The 23,990-nt window shown below is 47.7% G+C and overlaps 1 protein-coding gene across 1 annotated transcript in view; it reads right to left on the bottom strand.

Moving 5' to 3' along the window:
- Nucleotides 1-344: 344 nt before the first annotated feature.
- The window catches only part of LOC149362330 (uncharacterized), a 40,279-nt gene continuing 16,633 nt past the window's right edge, over nt 345-23,990 (bottom strand). The window contains exons 3-9 of the mRNA XM_089572988.1: nt 14,118-14,210; nt 8,902-9,040; nt 7,631-7,671; nt 5,686-5,755; nt 3,887-3,923; nt 2,672-2,735; nt 345-1,224 (exon numbers count right to left, since the gene is read on the bottom strand). Of these exons, the coding sequence (XP_089429114.1) occupies nt 1,021-1,224; nt 2,672-2,735; nt 3,887-3,923; nt 5,686-5,755; nt 7,631-7,671; nt 8,902-9,040; nt 14,118-14,210 (648 nt within the window). The 3' untranslated portion in view covers nt 345-1,020. The remainder of the gene's footprint in view (nt 1,225-2,671; nt 2,736-3,886; nt 3,924-5,685; nt 5,756-7,630; nt 7,672-8,901; nt 9,041-14,117; nt 14,211-23,990) is intronic.

Raw genomic sequence — 23,990 nt, 5'->3', positions numbered from 1 at the left:
GAGAAAGAAGTCATCACAAGCGCAAGGGGGCAGGTGAGATGGCCAAGTGAGGATGCTTTTAAAACGGCACCAAAGGCTACAACAGTCTTGGCACCTCTGGACTAGTAAACAGGGCCTCAAATTTGAACGCCTCTTTTTCAAAACTTTCTCCGTTGTTGCTGACTTTTTGGTGCTGAGTTCTTCACGACTGTTCTCTCTATTCTGACGCCGTCTTTTTGTTGCACTCCTTGAACCATATGGTATAGTATCGAAGTCTTATTTTCTGAGGCTGATTAGCTGCGAATCCTTGATAGGATGTTCTGTGCCCAGTATACACATGTCTAAGAAAACAACACCACAAAAAGTGACAACCATACATTTTCATTAAAGGAAAAAGGAAGAAAAATTTACATGACACGCAGCTTACGTTCAGAAATCCAGTGAAGGTTGAAGCAGACTTCAAAAACATTTTTTCTACTCTCCAGGCTTTCCACACAGTGTAGAAGGGAAATTCGCACCGGAAACTGTTCTAAAGATACAATGATTCAGTTCCGAGTCATTCTGAGGCATCCAGTTCTTTGTGGGCGCAATGCACCAGGCTAAATAATTTTTTTAACTGTCACTTCTTTCGGCTCGTCTGCTGTCCGCGGCGTTGTCACCCTTGCGTGATGATATATTAATGGATTTCATGAGAATAAGTAAAAACAATATAATTTTTGAGTATACAGGCCTTAAATTTTATTGCGTTTGGAGGCGAGAGCGGGGAAAGCTGGTTGAAGCAGTTAGCACTAGCGAAACAGTAAATACCAAGTTTAATATAGTTTCAGTAACTCGTTTCGCCAGAGAACGACAACACAGTGATACAATAGACTGACATGTTAGTGGCACAATACTTTTGTCGTCTTCCTCAAAAAGAAATGAACCCTTCACCAACACTTGCAATCCTACAGTGCGAGTGTTGCATACTGCTGGTAAGAAAAACCGAAAAACTAGGCCACGAAGGACCGCAGTGGAATACGCCGTCTCGATATGCGGGCGCCTTTAACAATTAAACTTCGGGATTCCGCCTGATCCCACCCTTGGCACCAAAGAGGGTCCGAGTAGCAGACTCCCGCCATCGACAGGCAGCGAGTGGCCCGTGATGAACGACGCGTCGTCCGAGGCTAGGAAGGCGATGGCGCGGGCCACTTCCTCGACGGTTCCGATGCGCCCCAAGGCGTGTGATGCGGACAACGCGTGCCGCAACTGTAGAAGTCGGAAGAGAAAGCGCAGTGAATGCTATAACGGAGTGTTACCTCTTTCCCAACAGGCACACCCCTCATAAGGCAAACATGGGAGATGATTTCAAGGTTTCGTACTAATTACGGTGGTCATGTGCTGCGACATATAATTCCAACTTTTTAATCGGCTCAATGAGCCCTGAGGACCTTATGATACGTTTTTTTTTTCTTACTGCAAGTTTTCTTCTCCTTTCTCCCTGTTTCATTTTTTATTGTTATTCTTCGTTTTGTATTTTTCAGTGTCTTTGAGCGTTTTGTGTTAATCTTGCCGACTTCACTCACTTATAATTGCAAGAGGATGGTCACTAATTTTTATTCAATATTATGCTTACCTGTGCACTGTAGTCTTTTTTTTATTGCTCTGTTTGTGTTTGGTTGCTGCCGGTTTTTATGTACGGGGGTGCGCCCCTCTGTCAAGCCAGTCATAGGCTTTTTGGGTGCACCACTAACATCCCTGATGTTGAACTGAAGGTATAAAGGTATAAAGGCTTCTCCCATCAAGAGTTGGTACGAGCTTGTGCTCAAGCCTTGACCATACAGCACTTAAGAACAGGCTTTCATTTGCATGCGACCCAACGCCCCTTGGCCAGAAACCTAATTCCTATAGGCAAAACTACTCTATATATAAGTTGAGCACAACCAAACCGAACTCAAAGCGGATTAGACACTGAGCGCACCTGAAAACTTTGTAGACGTAAATAAGCGCTCTAAGCATTCCTAGCGGGCAGTGAAGCGTCCGCATCTGCACAGTATTACATTTACTTACTATTACATCTGCACAGTATTACATTTACTTACTATTGCATCTGCACAGTATGACAGTTACAGTGCCGTGGCTATGTAGCGAGCCTGTCAAGATCCCAAGCATAAAATGAGGCTGGCGTCAAATAGACTTTTGGGATCTTAGCATCACTGTGAAAGCGTGAAGTTGTTCGCACAAGCAGTCAAGGGGGTATATTAATCTTCACATGATTATATACAAGGTGGCTTCGAGCTTCTGACACGAGTGATGCTCAATCCAACTTCGAGAACACCTCATCTTCATTACCTTAATTGAAATGGTCGACTGGAATAAGACATTTGCGAGACAAAGCCTCTTATATTGTTTTCCGATCACCAGTGCCCTGCTCCAGCTATAACTAACCAAAAAAAAAAAGCCTGCGTGCGCACCGATTCACCCCGACGTCATTACATGGGAGCTCGTGGGGCTGTTAATACGTTTGCTGTATTTTCAGTTGTTAATTAGAGGTGATATCGAAGTATGCAAGTTTTTTAAGTTAAAAAGAGCCACCATATACCCTGATATCTTAGAAAACAGTAACAAACTTCTTTTCTTGAGCGAAACGCAAGGATGAAAAAAAAAAGCGCTAAATAAGCGCATAAACGCAGAACGCACTGTTTAAAGGTTATACCATGTTTTGTTGCTCCGGACTCATTTCTGCTCTGAAGACCATCTTGGTTTCAATTGCACCAGGACTGTAGAGAAATAGAGCGAAGTATGGTTAGGGACTAGTGTGCCATTATATGCTAATACTCTCTGTCACCGTGTGTACATATTTACTTAGCGAAAATTACCATTGTGCTAAGCCATTCGCACATTACGACGTGTGTGCGGCGAGTACAAGAGCAAGTAGTATGTGTGGCCCCTGGAGCGCTTTGTTTTCAGACGCGAAGTACGCTTTAGTGCGTTGAAATCAATTACCAGAGAGGGTGATCAATTTGTGGGAACTTGCACCGAGGTTGCATAGGTGCTATTCAGCCTCTAGACGGAGCATTGTATACTAAAATATTAATTTAGCAACTTGAGAGAGAGATTTCCGTGCATCACGCGATAATAAAAGACACGTCGATAATTTATTCGCGAATGGCATCATTAATAACACCGCGCACACAGACCTGCAGGCCGTGAGCGGGAGTCCCGGTTTCCGTGTGATTTTTTTTGCTGATTTTAAATCACAGCTTAGTAGTTTGGCAAATAAAATCTTGCCTCAGCAAAACCGAAAGACGCGGGTTCGATCCCGGCCGCGGCGGCTTGAATTTCTTTGGAGGAGAAATTCTACAGGCCCGTGTACTGTGCGATGTCAGTGCACGTTAAAGAACCCCAGGTGGTCGAAATTTCCCGAGAACTCCACTACGGCGTCTCTCATAGCCTGAGTCGCTTTGGGACGTTAAACCCCATAAACCAACCAACCAACCAGCCTCAGCTAAACTCTCAGCTATCAAATAAAGTCTCAGCCATTAAGGAAGTCGAGGGGAAAAATCGTCCAAGTCGCCCTGTAAGTACTTCTTCAGCGCGCGGGCTAAAACTCCCCCCCTCCCCCCCCCCCCCCCATTCCCAGCTTTTTTTTTTACTATTATCATTTCTACCGATTTCCTCCCTTGGACTGCCTACAGGCACAATTTTTTTCCCTGAATTTACTTTCCTTTGTGCATACACCTTAATATCTTTCCGCGTTCAGTATCAAAATAATTAGAGATCCAGAAATTAGTTTCTTTGGAAGGAATATTTTCAGGTAAGAAAGGCCTCACAGATAATTTGCGTAAGGCTCTTAGTTTTCTAGCGATCAAATCCGACTAGAGGTGGGAAGTGCTAAATATGCGGAAGAAAATGATTCCACAACACTCACTTGACGGAGTTGACACGGATGCCGTAGTGGGCGAATTCTGGAAAAATAAATTACGGCATCAATAATTGGTGGTGGGTGACCAACAGGTTATGCTACAACCGTAAACTCTTATTTTCAGTGCTTGCAGTCACTCTTTGCTGATGCCTTTCCAGATAAGATGCAAATATATCCAGTTGTTAAATAACATCGTTTAAAACCACACACAATTAATAGCTAAAAAAACTACGCTCACCCGTCCTATTGCACAATTCATCCAACGTGCTAAATATTTGTGTATTTACGTTGCTTCTTTAAGTTCATCAAGGGGGACGATGGTCAGTGACAGTGGTAAGGGGAGCATAAAATGAGAGGAAAGAGATAAGGAAACTCAAGGGAAGTATCTACTTGTCATCTCGGAATTCGTTTGAGCTTGCTAAAAATATTGGACTTACAATAGATTACAACCTAATCCTAAGCACCAGGAAATCAGTTCTTGAGCGTTTATTCGCTACCTTTCAGAGGGTAACTGCAAATACTGTGAAACTCCGACTTGTTTCTCATGGGAGAACCGACAATTTCGTGCCAACTAGGCACCGTCATCCAGGAAGTCAACCCCGAAGAAAATGCCGAGTTGGCACCGACACGTTAGTTTTACCATGAGAATATTGTTGGGGGATCAGTTTTCCTCTCAAATTCTCCTCCCGGCGAGGCAAATTTTCGCCAGATAGTCGACGTTCCGATTTATGAAGTGTCAACCCTGTAGACTTTCCCGAATAGTAAATTGCTATAGGTTAGGGTTTAGGTTGTTCGGAAACGTCCTGAGTGATCTGACGCAGAATGTTCGCGGCATTTTTTTTTGTTTTCCCGAAGAAAACAGTTCTGAGATGCATGTCTCTGTTTTTTATTTTCTAAGATTCTACGCAAATAATAGAACCTTTTTCACGGAGCGCTTCAAAAAGATAGCTGAGTAAGCGTGCCGTCTTGGGAAAGTAACCAAAAAACGGGGTTTCTTCTTTGCCCTGTAGGTGTGCACTAATAGGACCGCTTAGGCTATAAATCAGTGTAAAGTAGCGAGAACCCTTCTTCTGAACTTTCAAAAACTTCTGGCCTTTAGCGGTGCCATATGGAATCCACTACAAGTCCGATATGTAAACCCTAGTCCCTTTTTTGCAAAGACAGCACGCACCCTTAAAAGTCAAATGCACAAATGTTGCCGCGTTCTCTTGTGACGCTATAGTAAGCTTGTAATGCGCCAATGACTGTGCATGCGATGAAAGATTCAAGCTCTCTTTTAACAGGTTATTATTTTAATCTACTATTATTTCTCCAGTGCGAGCTCCGGATCAAGGTGTCATTTCTGATAGCCGTCGAAAAACGGTAAATGTCCAATTCAGCCCCTTTTGAAGCAGTAGAAGTAGAGTATTCGTAAATTCGTATCCCACGGATAGACAAAATACCGACTGATTTGCCATGCTTCGACTATTTTTTGGTACCGCATAAGGAAATGGGGCCACGAGATGAGCAGAAAGTGACATATTGCGACGTTATCACGATCGCAGCGGGCCCAATAAAATACCGCTTGCTAAGTTCAAGCAAATAACTCACGCGAAAATTCATCACAAGGTCGGACAGTATAGGCTATGTTTTTGTACTTAACTAAGTGAGAGAGGCAGAAATATCCAAAAATGTATGGTTTTTGCCCGGAATGTTGTGCAACAGAGTATTTTATCAAAGGCTAGAGAAGTATTGTCACAGCGCAAGAATTTTGTATTTTGGTACATGTTTAGAAAAAAATGCGCTCAACCCCACAAACAACTTACCCAGTGCAGATGCTCGGGTTAGTTGATCTACAGCGGCTTTGCTGATGCCTGACAGAGGAACCGCTTGCTCCTTTTGCCAACATAGAAAGGAGAGATACATGACTGTTACGGCTTCGGAACTAACACCACCACAAGATGGAAAACTATACAGTCAGAAAACATGCCACTGTCATTTCTCGTATGAAGTCGTGAACAGGAAGCAACGCGCACCGCTAGACTCACGCACATAGATGATGTATTAAGTTCGCCGTTTTTTTTTGTGGTCTATCAGAAGTTCTGTGTGGCGCAATTTATCTGTATTTGGAAACTAAGCCTGAAATTAGCCGTTGTATTGATTAGCACGCAAGCCGTGGACAGTTCTGGCGACTAGTAGCTCAGTCTCCGTTTGAGTTGTATCCGCTTAAGCATCGTTGGCTGTCATTATGAGTTTGATGTTCGCCCTTAGCGACCAACTTTATTTTGCCTTTGCGAAGCACACCCTGCCCTATTTTTTGTTAGGCGGTACCATTCTACTTTTACAGCCTTGGCATATGGAGCTCGTCTAAATTCTCTGACGGAAATAAATGTACAAACAAGCATTCTGGCTTGAGCTTTCGGCTTCAATTAAAGTCTCGTGAACAGGTAATACAGTAGACTAGAAAAGAAGGCAAGCGCAGAATGGGCGTAAAGGGGTCAGATATTAGAATGTTTGCGATTACGAAGTTTGCGGGGATGACATTGCTGCAGCTTGCATATGACTGCATGGTTTTGTAGATATATACGACAGGTGTTGCTCCTGAACTGCACGTTGCTAGGTCAATGATGATTATTAATGAATGCATATTTGTTATGACGATGACAATGATGATGATGAATCTTTCCGCGGTCAACTCATCGTAATACTTGACTACAAAATGGAATTTAAATTGTCCACTTGGAGTCGCAAAGTGATCATCATGTCCTGGGAACTCGGCGTTTCAATCTCGCTGAGGTTGATTGAAAGCGGCATCCTAATTCACCAACCAACTGAGATACTTAAGGAGATCAGTTTCATCATCTGCAGATTTTCCGTATCATACGGAGGTTTCTTTTTTGTGTATTTCCTAGCTTGTGTGCAGATATAACTGGGAATTTACAGCAGAGGCTCAGATCGAGGATCAAAGTCCAAGCCAAATTAATTTATCGACGAAACGCTGCACATAGTTAAAGGGTGTTATAGACATATAGCACGATGAAGTTTTGCGCACCAAGTACGCTGCGACAATCGCTTTCGCAGAAGCTGCGTGGAGCTCAGACATAAAATATTTAAAAACTGGCCATTGTCTACACAGTGCTGTACTAAGGCAGCCGTACAAACCAGTGTATAGAGCCATCTTGGAAGTGAGTACATTTAAAGAACGGCACGTCGCCAAATTGCCGTGGCCAAGTCCTTTTGGTTAGTGCGGCAAGTGCAGTTTGGGTGCACGCATTTAACTCCAACTCTTCGATTTCGTATGCCTACAGGGCAACGGCTGCTTGCGTGTGTCCCATGCTTAGCACACATAAATATGAAGAGCACTCCGGCGAGGGAAATCTCTGTGTAGCCGCCTGACACTGAAAGAACCAGCGCAAAGAGAGCGGATACTACTCATGAGCAGCACACTGGGTGTCTGTGCTTCTGTAAAGGCTTGTCCTGCGTCTTCTTTCCGGTGGTTAATTCAGCGGTAAATATGATTAGATATATATTATTTACTGCTTTGTTAAGCGTGCCCGAGCTACGCTCAAAATCTATACAACATGAGCATTGAAATTGAAGGAGTGATGGGTTTCTAGAACCGAGTAAAATTTTATACTATCAACATAAAACACTGCGTAAGGTGATAATTTATATGCTTGTTCTTAACTGACAGAACAAGCATGCTAGCGCAGCTTCCTGTGGCCGCATGAGGAAAAGCACAAAGCCTAAATGAGTGCATTTCTTACTTACCGGTCTCATTGTCGATATACTTGAGACGTACACGATGCTTCCTTTATGGGAATAAGAGCGAAAAACAGGGTCTTTACATCGCAGAGCAGCAGAAAGTTTCACCATGGCTAAGATTGCAGACCATAAGCTTGAAGAGACAGTTGTAAAAAGAAAAGAGGGCACAGAGTATACCTTACCCTTTTGTAACCGCAAAAGTGCCCTCCTAGACGTCTGATATTCCCAAGAACAGGACAGTAAACTATATTGTACCCCCTTGGGCCTTTTATATGCTTGAGTCGTAGGCAGTATTATTAATTGGAGTTTTTAAATTTGCAACTAGTGGTCAGGAAATGGTGCATGCTGTTTTCGAAACCCTTACCTTTGTTTGTTTGGTTGGAGATGTTTTGCACGTAAACTAAATGATCAGTGAAAGTGCTGCAGGTATTCGTCGTCCAGCGTCAAGTGGAACTTTTGGTGCTATATAAGATAAGTATTCTTCGTCATAGATAAAAAAAAATTATCACAACACCCAGCTTCCAGCCGTATTTCTGCCTCCGTAGGATTACGGGGTGTGTTGACCTGGTCCGCATTGTGCGTGCTGCATAATGAAAGAATTCTTCAAGTTATCTCCCAAAGCCCCTATTTTGTGCCTGGCTAGGAACCCTACTGTAGCCCCATTCCCCAACCCTACCACTCTTACAAGCCGATAACGCCCTCCACTGCGTCGCTTTCCGTCTATTACTCATTCCGTCACTGTATGAGGCTGAGCACCATCTTTCCAGCGCATAATCGTGGTGTCCACAAACATTCCTTTTATGTTATATCAAGCCTTATTCATAAACTTTCTCTTGTTCTTAATTGAATGTTGATCTATTTATGTCTTTTATGTTACACATAAACACAGAATTCTTTCAGGATCACAAAATACACTTATCCAATATATTTGCGAAGTCGCGTATGGGATTTGGCTAATTGGTCAGACATGCTAAAGCGAAGAATGGTGCAGCATCAATTAGCGAAGACAGCAGGAGAATACGCAGATGCTTGTGTACGCTCTCCTGCTGTCTTCGTTAATTGATGCTGCACCATTCTTTCCTTTGCCAAGTCTGCTCAGCGTTAACGGGGAGGTATAAGATAAAGGTGTTCAAGTGTCGAGCGCGGTATATGTCTCACCGGACGCTTGCTTCTCTACGATTTACAAGTTCTTTGCTAATTTCAGCTGAAAGTTACTCTATCTTTTTGGCGGCGAAACTTAATTTTCTAAATAGAAAGATGGTACATAAGGCCCTGACCCTTCGTCTTCTTCAGGTACGGTAGGACCTCCTGCGTAATGTTGAAGGCGGACCGCAAGTTCGTATTGAGAGCATCATCAAATTCTTCCAGTGGAATGTTGCCAAGTGGTCCAATTGGCGCCACGCCAGCATTGCTAACCTGAATAGGAAGCGCAGAAAGAAAGCGAGTCTTCATCACAGAAATTCAACAGTGCTGTAAACAAAGCGCCGCCCCAGCTACGCACCGGGGCATGAATTATCAACTCACGAACTCGTGAAATACATACAAGACCTTTTACGCTCAATTTTCTCAGACACTAGACTCCGCACTGTGCGCTCCCCTGAATCGTAATCCGTGTTTGCAGCTGCTGAAAAAAAAATCTACTTTAGTAGCGAAATGCGTAAGCAGTAGTTTATGCTCGCGCACTACCCCATAAAGGCCGTAATATATCTTACCATGATTATTCAGTAAGATAGTCTGGTGCAGCTACACTTTTGATTGCGCCCCACAGCGAATTATTATTTCTGTCAAGTTTCGCTTAGCTTGTGACCTAAACATTTGCCTGCTGCGCCTAGTATCCAGTGAGGGCGACTTTGGTGCCGGTGTCTCGAATGCGCTAATTTACGCCTCTGAACTGTCTCTGCGTTAGCATAGCAGCAAAATGCCTCACAAGTTCTTCTAAGGACGGTGCGAAAGCGAGGACAGTTATTGGCATCGCTGCGTCAATATTTTTACTAAATCATTGTTTACCATATTTTGTCCACCTCCTGTACTATACTGTTTTTGAACATTTTGCCAAGTCGTGAGTCACGAATTTTTCGCTCTCTTCGATGTTGTTGTTGTTCTCCTTGATGTTGATGTGGATTGGTAGAGGGCGGGTCTCGTGAGTGACCCTGGGGACGTACTTCGCGACTGGTGAGTTTAGACAGGTGTGCAGGTCTTCGGATGATAAGGCACTTGGAAGGTTTCCATCAAGAAATTATTTAATACAAATATATACACAACTGATTTACATATGCCGAAAAGATTTCGGCCTCTCCACTTCAACTAAAAGTCAAACCTCAAACTTCCACGACTCCGGACCACCGCTGGCCAGAACACACGGCCAACCCGTCCGGCCGCCGCTCAAGTAACTCCCGTCTCCAACTATACGCTCTCGGCCCCGGGACCACCACCGGCCACACACGACCGATCTGTCCGGCTGCCTCACACCCAACCTCGGCGCTCTACTTCGCGCGCACCCATCTCGTCACATTCATGCCAAAAACTCCATCCTCAGCCAATAGACAATCCTCCCGCCAAAGCTTACTTTTTAGCCAATAGATGACTATCCCACCGTCGTTTAGAAGTAAGAGGTCACAAGGCAAAAGATAAGTACACAATCTAAAACACACGCCTCGCTGTAAGCAGCCATGGCTAACTTTACGCTATTACAACAAAAAGAAACAATTTAAAACACACGCTCCACTGTTAGCCGCTCTGGCCAGCTAGCGGGAATAAAAAACAAGCACACGCCAGTCCACTCCAGGCGTCCTGTTGTCGTCTCGTGTTTCGAACCGACTTCCGAGAAGAAACCATTCTCCACTCGCTGGGGCCGAGAAGCACGACACTTGCACGCGGTGCCGTTTTCGCCCCTTCCCTTTTTGTCGCCGCATTCCCCTGCTCCCCTTAGGCAGCACTCCTCACACTGTTTACCACGGCGCACCCTAGTTGCGGCGTGACATCGTGTATTATCGTCTTCCTTATTACAAGCAACGGGCGGTCTCTGGGCGCCCACTGCGAATCACATGTCACTGACGTAGCAACAGAGCTGTAACCCCGCAATAAGAATAAAATTCATTCACAAAAACCTCGCTCCAATTTACACACCAAAAATGCATTGATCACGGAATAACAAGGAAATGTCCAAGGGGAGCAAGAAAAAAATACACATAAATGATGTTTGACCTCTTGTGGGGAATCAATGAGAGAAAGGCGCAAGAATAAATTATTGCCGCCACTGTTGTTTTACGAAAGTATACGTAATAGGTTAGAAAACATTTAGCCCACTGCGACATGTAAAGTGTTATTTTCCACTCATAACCGGACATCCCCAAGGAGTCTTAAAAGGGTACAGCAACTACCTCCGCAGCTACTGCCACTGGCTCAGCATGTGTTCTTCTGTGGTCACAGTGTGACAGCTCAAACTGGCTTAGAGCTGTATGTAACGCGAACCTTTCTGCTTGCCGTCAGCCAGTCGTACGTCCGATTCGCTCTGTGGCGTGAGCTATAGCGCGCGTCTTTATTCATGGAGTAGCCCCTGGGGCTTGAGGTCATGGCGGCTTTGCCTAACACCGTCAACATACCAAGTGCTTCAGAAAAGACTTTCAAAAATTTGCAAAAATTGGCTTTTTTGGGTAAAATATGGCTTTTGCGGCGTAGTGTTACCGGAGTTGGTGGACACCGAAAACTTGGTGAATTGTCTTCAGTAGTAAGCTGGTTAACTAATTTCTAAAAACTAATTTCTAACTATCACAGATAGTCAAGTGGTGGCAATCAGAGATTTGTAGCCGGTCGTTGGTAATAGCCATATTCGTTTTTAGAATTTCGATAATGACAGTACCCTCGCTGCTGTGGGCCAACTCAAAATTTGTCTACATCGTGCAAAAATACATGCGATTTCGAAAGCATGCAAGCAAAGCAACACCTCCAGTGCACGTAACCAGTCGAAAAAGCCAAATTTTTTCAAGCCACAGCGCTAATGCTAAACGCGTTTTCGAAATGGGCTGCTGTAGCCCCTTTGACCTTATGTCATGCCCCTACATGGGGACTTCTAAGGTAATAAACTGAACTCAACTGAAATTATAAAGACTGCATTGGCTGTTACTAAGGGCCGGCTACAAATCTATAATTGGAACTAGGCGCCTAACTCTACTAATTAAAAAGTTAACTATTAAAAATTAGTTTACCATTTTACTTTTTAAGGCGATTCACCAGTTTTCTGGTGTCCGCCAACACTGGTAATACTATGCTGCAAAAGCCATATCTTTATCCCAAGAAGCCTATTTTTGAAAATTTTGAAAAGTGCTCGCTGAAACACCCAGTATACAGAATCTAGCTCCCCCTTTCATGGATTCAAGCTGCCAAAAAAAAAGTTAAATACTTCAAGCATCGGTTTTTTTTTTCGCTAATGTTGGCCCAATTCAAATGCGTTGAGATTAATAGGGCTCTGAAACAAGCCAAGAAGGAGATGAACGCCTTACTTTTGTCAGTTGTCGTTTTCTATGCCGATGTGCTCATTTGGATGTGAGAATTGGACATTATGCTAAGTTGAACATATTTCATTATTTTTCGACTTGAGGAAAACCTTTGATTCTGCACCTAATTTTGTGCTACCAGATAAGTAATCTTTCACAAGTAAGCTAAACTGGGCTAGTCGGAGCAATTGCATCTTCGAAATACGTAGCGCGAAAAACAAATGTCGCCCCCTTTTCGATAAGACTGTAGTACTTGACAAAGCACATTATCAACGTATGAGAGAGATTATTGAAGCGTTCCATATCGCGAAGGGGGGGGGGGGAAGTGTATTAGTGACGCATCCATTGCCTTGACAAAAAGTGAGATTGTGTACCTCCAATCGGTTAAGTAACAATGCACGTGTTTTATGTTCCTATGCTATGTACTTGCTTCCATCGCCGGCCTTTTATCTCCTCGTCTTGTTCTTTTTTTGAGTTGTTATTTTGTATTTACTTCCTCCTTCCCCGCTTCCATATCTATGGTATATATTCTGATATCCTTCCCAATAAAAAAATCAGTCTTGAGAAGCGCTCGTGTCCTGTCTTCACCTTGCCTGTGTCTTGTTTTTCGCGCTACGTATTTCGAAGTAATCTTGCGTTGGTTTTCATCCCTCTGTCCTTGATTTGTTCAATGCCGACATTCATGTCCACCCCTTGGATGCCACTCCACCTATTTTAGTGTATGTTCTAGTATTCACGAAGGTTGCGTCAGAGCGCCTTCATGTGCTGATTTATAGTATCATTAATATAGCAAAAGTAATATTGTTCATGGCACCTGCAATGTGCTGCTCTATGCTGACCATTACATGATTTCTCATGTCAATCAGAGTTCCCATGATAATGCTAGTCTTCAGTGTGGATTGAATTATGATGCGTGGTGCGGCTTCAATGGAATGCTTGCGTCAGTATTTCAAAATAATAATTTGTCTAGTTTAGTCAAAATCCTACTGCAATTCCTACCCGACACTAATTAAATTGCAGTCCACTGGAAAGCATCTTTCAATATGAGCATTCTGGTGCTTTCTTCTCTCCTGCCAAAGAGACGAATGAGGCAAGTTTGGCATATTGCACACAAAGTTTGAATAATGCTGAATTTCTTGAAATGTATTTTCAACGAAGGTACCTCAAGTGGAAAAGAAATTGAATTCAACTCACATGAGGCGTAGTCAAGAATGCGTCTGTGAGGTATGGGATCCTGGATTTGCTTATTTATCTATGATGGAACGCGTCAAAGAAACGACGCTGCTAGATTCGGGTCCGGGGATTACAACATTTACAGCGCAGCTGTTAAGCGCCTATTCCTTCGGTTTCGGGACTTCGGCGGCGGCGTTACCCGCAAGAGGATTAGGAGGAAACATCAAAGGAGGATGGCGTGGAGAGAGTGAAAGGGCTCCGAAGAAGAAGATAAACAACGAGGAGGTGAAAACGGGCGAAAAGAGGCCCGTGTGGCGCAACGCGTACGACAGAGCGCAGTTTATCTCATTGCTCGAACAACGTGCACTGAAGTTTACCGCAATGATGAATGAATAAGAATTCCAAATAGGTTAAAAGCGCAAAATAGGTTCGTGGGGTGCAAGAGACATAGGAATGAATCAACACATCTAACTGTTGCGCTGATCAAACGCAGCGATGAGAAAGCGCAGTCGTAGAGAAGTTTTGGAGCCAAACACGGTGAGGACCTCTTTTCTAAGACTCACCTGTCCTCTTCTGTTTGACTGTTTTGTTCTTTTCCACTTTGTTTTCCCTTTGGCCTCGCAGACGAACTAAATGTTGCTGCTATTCCCGACGGTGAAAATACTTTGCAGCGCGATCGGAATGAGTAATAATTAAAGAAATTTCTTACTGCAGCCAACTCTTCTTTTGCTCTTGAAAACTTAGTCTGGTCACGATGGACTGGCGTTATAAACGTTAGAAAAGAGAAAACAAAGAGTGTTGCCTGCCTGAGCACGACACAAACTCACCAGTATGTCGATCTTGCCAAAGTGGTCAGCTGTTTTTTTCACAATCGCTGCCACGTCTTCAGGACGGCGTATATCGCCAGCAACCACGAGAACCTGGGGAAGAGAACAGTTGTTGTATGCAATGATCTTGCTCATATATATATATATATATATATATATATATATATATATGACTGTGACAGGTTCCGCTACCGCCATGCGCCGACACTGCGCTGCGCCTGACGACGACGAAGTTATGCGCCGACACTACGCTGCGCCTGACGACGACGAAGTTGCCCCGCTCTCTTGGTGCTGGCTACGCCCGTCTACGCTGCCAGATCCTGCACGGCGGTTCGGTCTCTTGAGGACGCCTAATAAACGCACTCCTACAATTGGTGGAGGTGCTGAGTTCGTCCCCTACCAACCTGGAACTCCGGAGCCGTACGCTGCCGCCTGTGTCAACCATGCCAGATGAGACTGCCCCAACACCGGCGGCCAGTTCAACCACCGTCATCTGTTCTGGCGCCATCCGGCAGCGTGACCCTGCCCTCTTCAGTGGCACTGCCGACCAAGATGTTGACGACTGGTTGTCATCGTATGAGCGAGTGAGCAGCTATAACAAGTGGGATGACACTATCAAGCTGAGTAACGTCATCTTTTACCTCACGGACGTGGCGAACCTCTGGTTTCGAAACCATGAGGCGGACCTACCCACTTGGCCCGTATTTAAGAAGAGCTTTGCGGAAGTGTTCGGCCGCCCTGCGGTGCGCAAGCTCCGTGCCGAACAGCGCTTACGGGACCGCGCTCAACACACCGACGAGACCTTCACAAGTTACATTGAGGACATCGTTGACCTCTGCAAACGTGTCAACGCCGCCATGCCAGAAGCGGACAAGATCCACCATATCCTCAAAGGCATCGCTGACGACGCATTTCAGATGCTCCTCGCGAAAAATCCCACCACCGTCAGTGAGGTCATTAAGCTTTGCCAGAGCTACGACGAGCTCCGCAAGCAGCGCGCTTCTACACGGCGTGCCGGTGTCTGCGTCGAAGCCCTCTCCACTCTGGCCCTGGGCGGTACTACTCCTGAGGACTCCCCTCTTCTCAACCAAATCAAAGCCTTCGTTCGTGAAGAGGTCGCTCGCCAGCTGTCCCTCATATCCCATTTTCAAGACCCCGCCCGCCAAGTTCCTGACTCGACCCCGTCTTTGGCTCCTACCATTCGCCGTGTCGTGCAAGACCAAGTCGCTGATCTGCTACCGTCCAGCCCTGTGCCCGCGCCTGTGACAGCACCCCTGACGTACGCCCAAGCGGTGGCCAGGCCACGACATACGCCGGCAACCGATTCCTACCAGGCCGCCCCTTCTTTCCGTCCTCCGCCGCCGTCTGAGCCCCCGTCTCAAGCTCCGTTTTCAAGGGTTCGCCCACATCCTACCAATCCCTGGCGTACTGCGGACAACCGACCCATCTGTTACGCCTGTGGTCGGCCCGGCCATGTCGCGCGGCTTTGCCGCCAGCGCCTTCCGCCTTCTCGACCTGACCTGCGCTCCTACGCGTACGATGCCGAACTATCCTCGCCGAGAGGGCCACCTGGTCCCCCCTTTGTTTCCCCTGATCGCCAAATTTACACCACTCGCCGATCGCCTTCCCCTCGACGCCGTTCCCCTTCTCCGATGCTGCGACGTTCTAGCTCCGCGCTTGAGGGAAACTAACAGCCGCAGTTCCGGGGGCAAGAACTGCGCTTGTTTCGAACTCCTCAAGTCCTCCGTGTCGTCCCGCTAATGTAATCGTAGTGTTCGTGGAAGGTGCCAAGGTTCTCGCCCTCGTCGACACGGGCGCTGCAGTGTCTGTCATAAGTGAAGCTCTCTGCCGCCGACTCCGCAAAGTGACTACCCCAATTTCTGACTTTTCGCTTCGCACCGCCTCATCACAGCGCATTCATCCTTCAGCCGCATGTACGGCCCGTGTCCTCATTCAAGATGTTTTGTACACCATCGAGTTTATTGTGCTCTCTCACTGCTCACACGACATCATCCTGGGATGTGACTTCCTTTCGACTCATCGTGCCGTTATTGACTGCGCTCGAGCTGAAATCGCCTTTTCTCCGCTGTGTGACGCTCCCTTTTGCGACGTACCTACGCAGTCTGCCAAACTTGTGGTCGCGACTGATACCGACATTCCTCCGTTTTCTGCTGCCCTCGTGCCGCTCTCCTGTGTCGGCGTCCCTCATTCAACTGTTTTCTTCACGCCTTCCGAAACCGCTTCCCGCCATCCCTGCCTCCTGCTTCCCTTTGCTGTTCTGACGATCGACCATGGACAAAGTGCAATTTACGTCTCGAACCCATCTTCGTGCCCGTCAGCAGTGCTCCGAGGTGAATGCCTCGGGCGTATTGAAGAACTTGATTCCTGCCTTCCCTACCCTATTCTCGATACCACCGCTTCCTTCGATGTCGATGTGCTCAGCTCTTGTGATGTTCAGAATGATCCACCGCCCTCCGACGTCTTCCACCGTGCCATTGACGCCGACCTTCCACCCGCGCTACGTGATCAACTCGTCGCCCTCCTCCAGCGCTTCAGTTCTTCTTTCGATCTTCCTCAGACTGCCTTGGGCCGTACGTCTGTCGTTGCGCACACCATCGACACCGGTACATACGCCCCTCTTCGCCAGCGCCCCTATCGTGTCTCGGCTTCTGAGCGCCGCGTCATTTCTGATCACGTGGACGACATGCTCCGTCGGGGTGTCATACAGCCCTCCCACAGTCCGTGGGCGTCTCCTGTTGTGTTGGTAAAAAAGAAAGATGGTTCCATCAGGTTCTGTGTTGATTACCGCCGGCTCAACAACATCACACGCAAGGACGTCTATCCCCTGCCACGAATCGATGACGCCCTGGACTGCTTGCAGGGAGCTGAGTATTTCTCCTCGCTGGATTTGAGGTCAGGCTACTGGCAGGTGCCCATGGCTGACGCTGATCGCTCAAAAACTGCCTTCATAACACCTGACGGCTTATATGAGTTCAACGTCATGCCGTTTGGCCTTTGCAACGCCCCGGCAACTTTCGAACGCCTGATGGACACTATCCTTAGTGGACTCAAGTGGGAGAGTTGTCTTTGCTATCTCGATGACATCGTCGTCTTTTCTGCGGACTTTTCTTCTCATCTCATCCGCCTCGAGCGCGTTCTGACTTGTCTTACTGACGCTGGGCTCCAGATGAATTTGAAAAAGTGCCGCTTTGCTGCCCGACAACTCACCATTTTAGGACATGTAGTCTCTAAAGACGGCATTCTTCCGGACCCCGCCAAACTTCGTGCAGTTGCCGAATTTCCGAAGCCCACCTCACTGAAGCAGCTCCGTGGCTTCGTTGGCCTTTGCTCTTACTTCCGTCGCTTCATCTTGAATTTCGCCACGATCATCGCTCCTCTGACCCAGCTACTCGCAGGCAGCTCCAACCTCTCCGCTTGGACGCCTGCTTGCGACGACGCCTTCGACACCTTGCGCCGCCTTTTGGTTTCGCCTCCCATCCTGCGCCACTTTGACCCGACTGCGCCTACTGAGATCCACACTGACGCCAGCGGTATTGGACTGGGTGCCGTTCTCACTCAACGCAAACCTCGCTTCCGTGAATATGTGGTCGCCTACGCCAGTCGAACCTTGAGCAAAGCGGAGGCCAACTATTCTGTTACCGAACGAGAATGTTTGGCCATCATTTGGGCTATTGGAAAATTTCGTCCCTATGTCTACGGTCGCCCGTTCTGTATAGTAACCGACCACCATGCCCTGTGCTGGCTCGCCTCTCTCAAAGACCCGTCAGGCCGCCTAGCTCGCTGGGCTCTGCGATCGCAGGAGTATGACATTCATGTCATTTACCGCTCTGGCATCAAGCATAATGACGCGGACGCTCTTTCCCGCTCGCCGCTACCTAGTGCTTCATCGCCTGCTCCTGTGTCTGCTTACGACTTGTCCTCGCTTGCCACTGCCGACATGTCCACCGAGCAGCGGAAAGACCCTTGGATCGCCACTCTTATTAACTTCCTTTCGAGTCCTACGACTGATAATTCGTCCCGTTCCCTCTTACGTCAAGCCCGTCACTTTTCTATTCGGGACGGTCTCCTCTATCGTCGCAATTACCTGTTCCACGGACGCAAATGGCTCCTAGTGATCCCCCGCCATCTACGCACCGACATTTGCGCCGCTTTCCATGCGGACCCCCAGTGTGCACATGGCGGCGTGTTGAAAACCTATACGCGTCTGCGTCTCCGATTCTACTGGCGTGGCATGTACCGCTTTGTTCGCCACTTTGTGCGATCTTGCCCATCCTGTCAACGGCGTAAATGTCCGCCTCATACCTCGCCTGCTCCACTGCAGCCGTTACCCTGCCCTGCCCGCCCGTTTGACCGCGTTGGCATAGACCTCTACGGCCCCCTCCCTCCCACTCCCGCTGGTCACCGCTGGATTATCGTGGCCGTGGATCATCTCACACGTTATGCTGAAACGTCTCCATTCGGAGATGCAATCGGAGCTCCTCATACTCCCACCTACCAACAATGGCAGATGCAAGACCAGACAACGCGAATGCGAAAAAATCAGAATCGTAACCAAATCTGGCAACGTGATCCCCGAGGTCAGCAAAATCAGGATCCTAGGCATGGTCATCGAAAAGCATGGAAGAAACGGCGAAACCATCGCCCGTCTCACGGCAAAAGCGGCCAACGCTATGCGACTCCTCAAAAGAGTCACTTCCCGGAAGGCTGGCATGAGAGAGGAGAGCCTAATCAGGCTCGTCCAATCCTTCGTCATCAGCCACGTCGCGTACGTTGCAGCCTACCATAGATGGCTGCAACACGAACGCAACAAAATTAATGTAATCATCAGGAGAGCGTACAAGGCGGCGCTGGGCCTGTTCGAGTCCACGAGCACGACCCGCCTCTTACAACTCGGGATCCACAACACGCTCGAAGAAATAGCCGAAGCGCAACGGACCTCTCAACTGGAGCGGCTGTCCACGACCAAAGCCGGGAGGAAGATACTGGACGACCTGGGAATAGGACACTCGAACGACGCGGAGACAAAGCTCCCCGTCCCCGAAGAGGTCCGACGCCAGACCAGAATCGACCCCATACCCAAGAACATGAACCCCGAGTTTAACAAGGAAAGAAGAGCGGCGAGGGCCAAGGCTCTCATCGACCTGCACGCCAACGACGAGCACGCGCGGTACGTGGACGCGGCCGAATACCAACGGAACGCCTTCGCAGCGGTCGTCATAGAGGCGTCGACCGGCGCCACGAGGACGGCAGCGAGCGTGAGAGGCGCCGGAGCGGAACAAGCGGAGGAGGTGGCCATCGCCCTGGCCATCGCCGACGCAGACTGCTACACGGTGCTGAGTGACTCGAGACAGGCGGTGCGAAACTTCGCCAAAGGCCAAGTCTGCAGGGAGGCCGAGCGCGTACTACGAGCGACTAAACTGCAAGACAGAAGAGTACGAATCAAGTGGTTTCCGGCGCACGCGGGCGACGCGTCGGAACGCAGTGCGAACCACAATGAGACGGCACACGCAGCGGCGCGAGCGCTAACCAACCGCGCCCCGGCAACACACCGTCCGACGTGGTTCGGAGCCAAGGACCGCATGACCGACTACAGCGAAATCACGAAGGCCTACCGCCTGGCTCGCAGGACCCTCCCACCCCCGCACCCGAGGCTGAGTCGAGCGGAGGCGGTACTACTGAGACAGCTCCAGACCGGATCGCTACCAAGCCCGGGACTGATGCATCGCATGTACCCCGAGACCTACCCGACCGATACGTGTAGAGTCTGCCGGAGGGAGCCGGCAGATCAGACGCACATCTTGTGGGACTGCATCAGAAATCCAAAAGAAGCAAGATCAGGAACAATCCCGCCGCGGCTGGAGGCAGCAGCGAAGAGCAACGACCATGACCAACAGCTATGGGCCGTCCAGCAGGTCCTCGGGGCGCTCGAAAGGCAGGGACCCAGCGAGCCGGCAACGGCGAGCGGAGACCCGCGCCGAGTAACGGCAGCCTCGTAGACGACGTAGGCCCTCGTCGGGGCGCGCGAGCGCCCAACTGCAGGCACAAATAAAGTTTACTCCAATCCAATCCAATCCATTACCTTCTGCCTCCGCCCGCGACGTGGCTTCCTTTCTTCTAAAGAACCTGATTCTTCGCCATGGTGCTCCTCAAGAACTGCTCAGCGACCGTGGACGCGTATTCCTGTCTGACGCTCTTGAGGCCCTCCTCAAGGAATGCCGCATTATCCATCGAACCGCTTCGTCTTACCACCCTCAGACCAACGGCCTGACCGAGCGTTTCAACCGAACCCTCAGTGACATGCTGTCCATGTACGTCGACGCCAACCACTCCAACTGGGACCAAGTTCTTCCCTTCGTCACCTACGCATATAACACTGCGACACAAACCACCACTGGATTCTCTCCCTTCTTTCTTCTGTACGGCCGAGAGCCCCCCTGCACGATGGATACTCTTCTTCGCTACCAACCCGACATTTCCGAGTCCACGCCACTGTCCGACGCTGCCAGGTACGCCGAAGAATGTCGCCAGCTTGCTCGCTCGTTTACCACGCAGACCCAGTGGCAGCAAAAACATGACCGCGACACTTCCGAGGCCTCTACCTCCTACCCTGCCGACTCCCTTGTGTGGCTCTGGGTGCCTCCCACAACTCCCGGCCTTTCGCGGAAACTGCTGCATCGGTATCATGGTCCCTACCGGGTTCTCAAGCAAACATCTCCGGTCAATTATATTGTTGAGCCTGTTGCACCCGCTGCGGACTTGCGTCGCCGTGGCCGCGAAACCGTCCACGTCGACCGACTGAAGCCGTACTACGACCCCTCTGTTCTTCCTTCCCCTTAAGACGCCAGGATGGCTCCTTTTCACCGGGGGGAAACTGTAGTGTGCCAACTGTGACAGGTTCCGCTACCGCCATGCGCCGACACTGCGCTGCGCCTGACGACGACGAAGTTATGCGCCGACACTACGCTGCGTCTGACGACGACGAATTTGCCCCGCTCTCTTGGTGCTGGCTACGCCCGTCTACGCTGCCAGATCCTGCACGGCGGTTCGGTCTCTTGAGGACGCCTAAGAAACGCACCCCTACAATATATATATATATATCTGCGAACAAGGGGAGAGGAATGAGGGGCTCGTTATGAATATGAGAGAAAAGCCAACAGCCACAGAAACAAAGGGACAGAGGGCACTTTTAATTTTATTTATTTATTTTGTGGTGTTGATCAATTTAGAATAGTACTGAATATGTTTTCGTTTAGAGCTAATTGATAAGAAAAGCAGAAGAAAAACAACCACATGCCGCCGGTGGGATCCGAACCCACGACCTCCGAATTACGCGTCCGGTGCTCTACCTCTGAGCTACGGCGACGGCTGTCAAATCTTCTGCTTTCAGGGGTATTTATGTTTCCAAATAACCTAAGTTGAGAGTGTTCATTAGCGCCACCCGCGTTCGTAAGCGGCGGACGTAGCACGTTCTGAGGTACCGCTGGCGTGACGTGGAACCTCATCGAACGGCGAGGGTGCAAGCTGTGTGAGAACCCTCTTATGCTTCCTATGGTGTCAAGGCTGCCAGAACCGAGGCCCTCAGTAAGCAAATAAGCGAACAAGGGGAGAGCCTCGGTTCTGGGCATCGGTTCTGGCCGCCTTGACGCCATAGGAAGCCTAAGAGGGTTCTCACACAGCTTGCACCCTAGCCGTTAGATGACGTTCCACGTCACACCAGTGGTACCTTAGGACGTGCTACGTCCGCCGCTTACGAACGCGGGTGGCGCTGATGAACACTCTCAAGTTAGGTTATTTGGAAACAAAAATACCCCCGAAAGCAGAAGACTAGACAGCCGTCGCCGTATTTATTTATATTTATTTATACACAGTACCTACAGCGCCCTCACTGGGGCATTATTGTAGGGGGGAAACATCATAAATAAGAACAAACATCTAGTACACAATAAATTAGGCAAATGATGCGGTCTACAGAGAAAATACAGAAAACCATTGTAGAAAGGCAAACATACCCTAAACACACACACACACACACACACACACACACACACACACACACACACACACACACACACACACACACACACACACACACACACACACACACACACACACACACACACACACACACACACACACAAAAGATACATTTTAAAATACAGCACTGCTTAAAGAATAAAGCTTTAGGAATAATCAACTTTGTAAAAATTTGAAAAAAAGCAGCATGATACACTCGGACAAGAATTATTGCACTTATATTGACAGGTGGCTTTGCAAATCGGCCAGAAACGATGTAGGAGGAGCGGTAGCGACCCGAGAAGGGAGACAGTTCCAGTCATGCACTGTTGGTGGGAAAACACTATATTTGAATACGTTTATACGGCTATTGTACTCGCGCACCTTAAGTGGGTGGTCAGTGCGGGCGGAAATGTAGCTGGGTTCATTAATGTATTTCTCTTTTGGAATTCCAGTTTTATTATTAAGCACATTATAAAAGAAAGAGAGTCTCAAATATTTGCGCCTGTTTTCAAGTAACGGCCATCCCAACTTCTCGCGCAAACCAGAAGAACTTTTTTGGAAATTATAATCGGCAGACACAAACCTAGCAGCCCGTTTCTGGACGCGCTCCAGCTCCTCAATATTCAGTTTTGTATGCGGGTCCCAAACCGCGCAAGCATACTCAAGTATCGGACGTACAGTAGACATGTATAATGTCTCCTTCAGCGTAAGGGGAGCGTCCTTAAAGTTACGTCTGAGAAAGTTAAATGTGCGGCTGGCTTTAGCAGATATGTAATTTACGTGTGTATTCCATGATAGGTGAGTAGAAAAAGAGACTCCCAAGTACTTATAAGTTGAAACTGTGGATAATTCAGTGCTACCAAGGAAATAGTCTGTTTGGAAGAATTGTTTCTTGTTTGTAAACCGGACCAGATTGCATTTGGAGATATTTAGCGCCATATTCCAGTTGTTGCACCAAGAGAATACAGAGTTGATGTCATGCTGTAGTGAAATTGCATCTGCTTCAGAAGAAATGTTGCGGTAGATACAACAGTCATCAGCATAAAGTCTGATTATACCTGAAATGTTACTAGTGAGGTCATTTATAAAAATGAGAAAAAGAAGAGGGCCCAAAACCGACCCCTGCGGAACACCTGAAGTTACACCCACACTTTCCGAGCTGACACCGTCGATAACCACGCACTGTTTCCTTTCCGCAAGATACGCTTCAATCGAGGATAAGAGTGAGGTAGGAATATTTAATTCTGAAAGCTTCTGTAGCAATAGGTTGTGAGCAACTAAATCGAACGCTATTCGAAAATCTAAAAATATACAATCTACCTGACCGGCAGAGTTTAAGGAAACAGAAATGTCATGTGTGAATTCCACGAGCTGTGTTTCATATGAGAAGCCGGACCTAAATCCATGTTGTGTCGAACAGAAAAAACTATTGTTTTGTAGATGGCTAATTAACTGAGTATAAATGACATGTTCCAGTGTTTTGCACGACACGCTCGTCAGCGATATGGGCCTATAGTTACATGTTTTAGTTTTGTCACCACTCTTATGAATCGGAACGACATTGGCACTTCTCCAGTCAAGGGGTAAAGAAGAATTCTCTAACGATTTCTGAAATAATGCAACTAGATACGGGGCAACCGAAGTCGCACAATTTTTCAAAACGTAATTGGAAATGTAGCTCAGAGGTAGAGCACCGGACGCGTAATTCGGAGGTTGTGGGTTCGGATCCCACCGGCGGCATGTGGTTGTTTTTTCTTCTGCTTTTCTAATCAATTAGCTTTAAGCGACAGTAATATTCTTACTTGATCAACAGCACAAAAAAATAAATTAATAAAA

The sequence above is a fragment of the Amblyomma mixtum genome, chromosome 2 (assembly GCF_055824585.1).
Source record: "Amblyomma mixtum isolate Tamu chromosome 2, ASM5582458v1, whole genome shotgun sequence".
Lineage (NCBI taxonomy): Eukaryota > Metazoa > Arthropoda > Arachnida > Ixodida > Ixodidae > Amblyomma > Amblyomma mixtum.
This window is presented reverse-complemented; position numbering and strand designations above follow the sequence as displayed.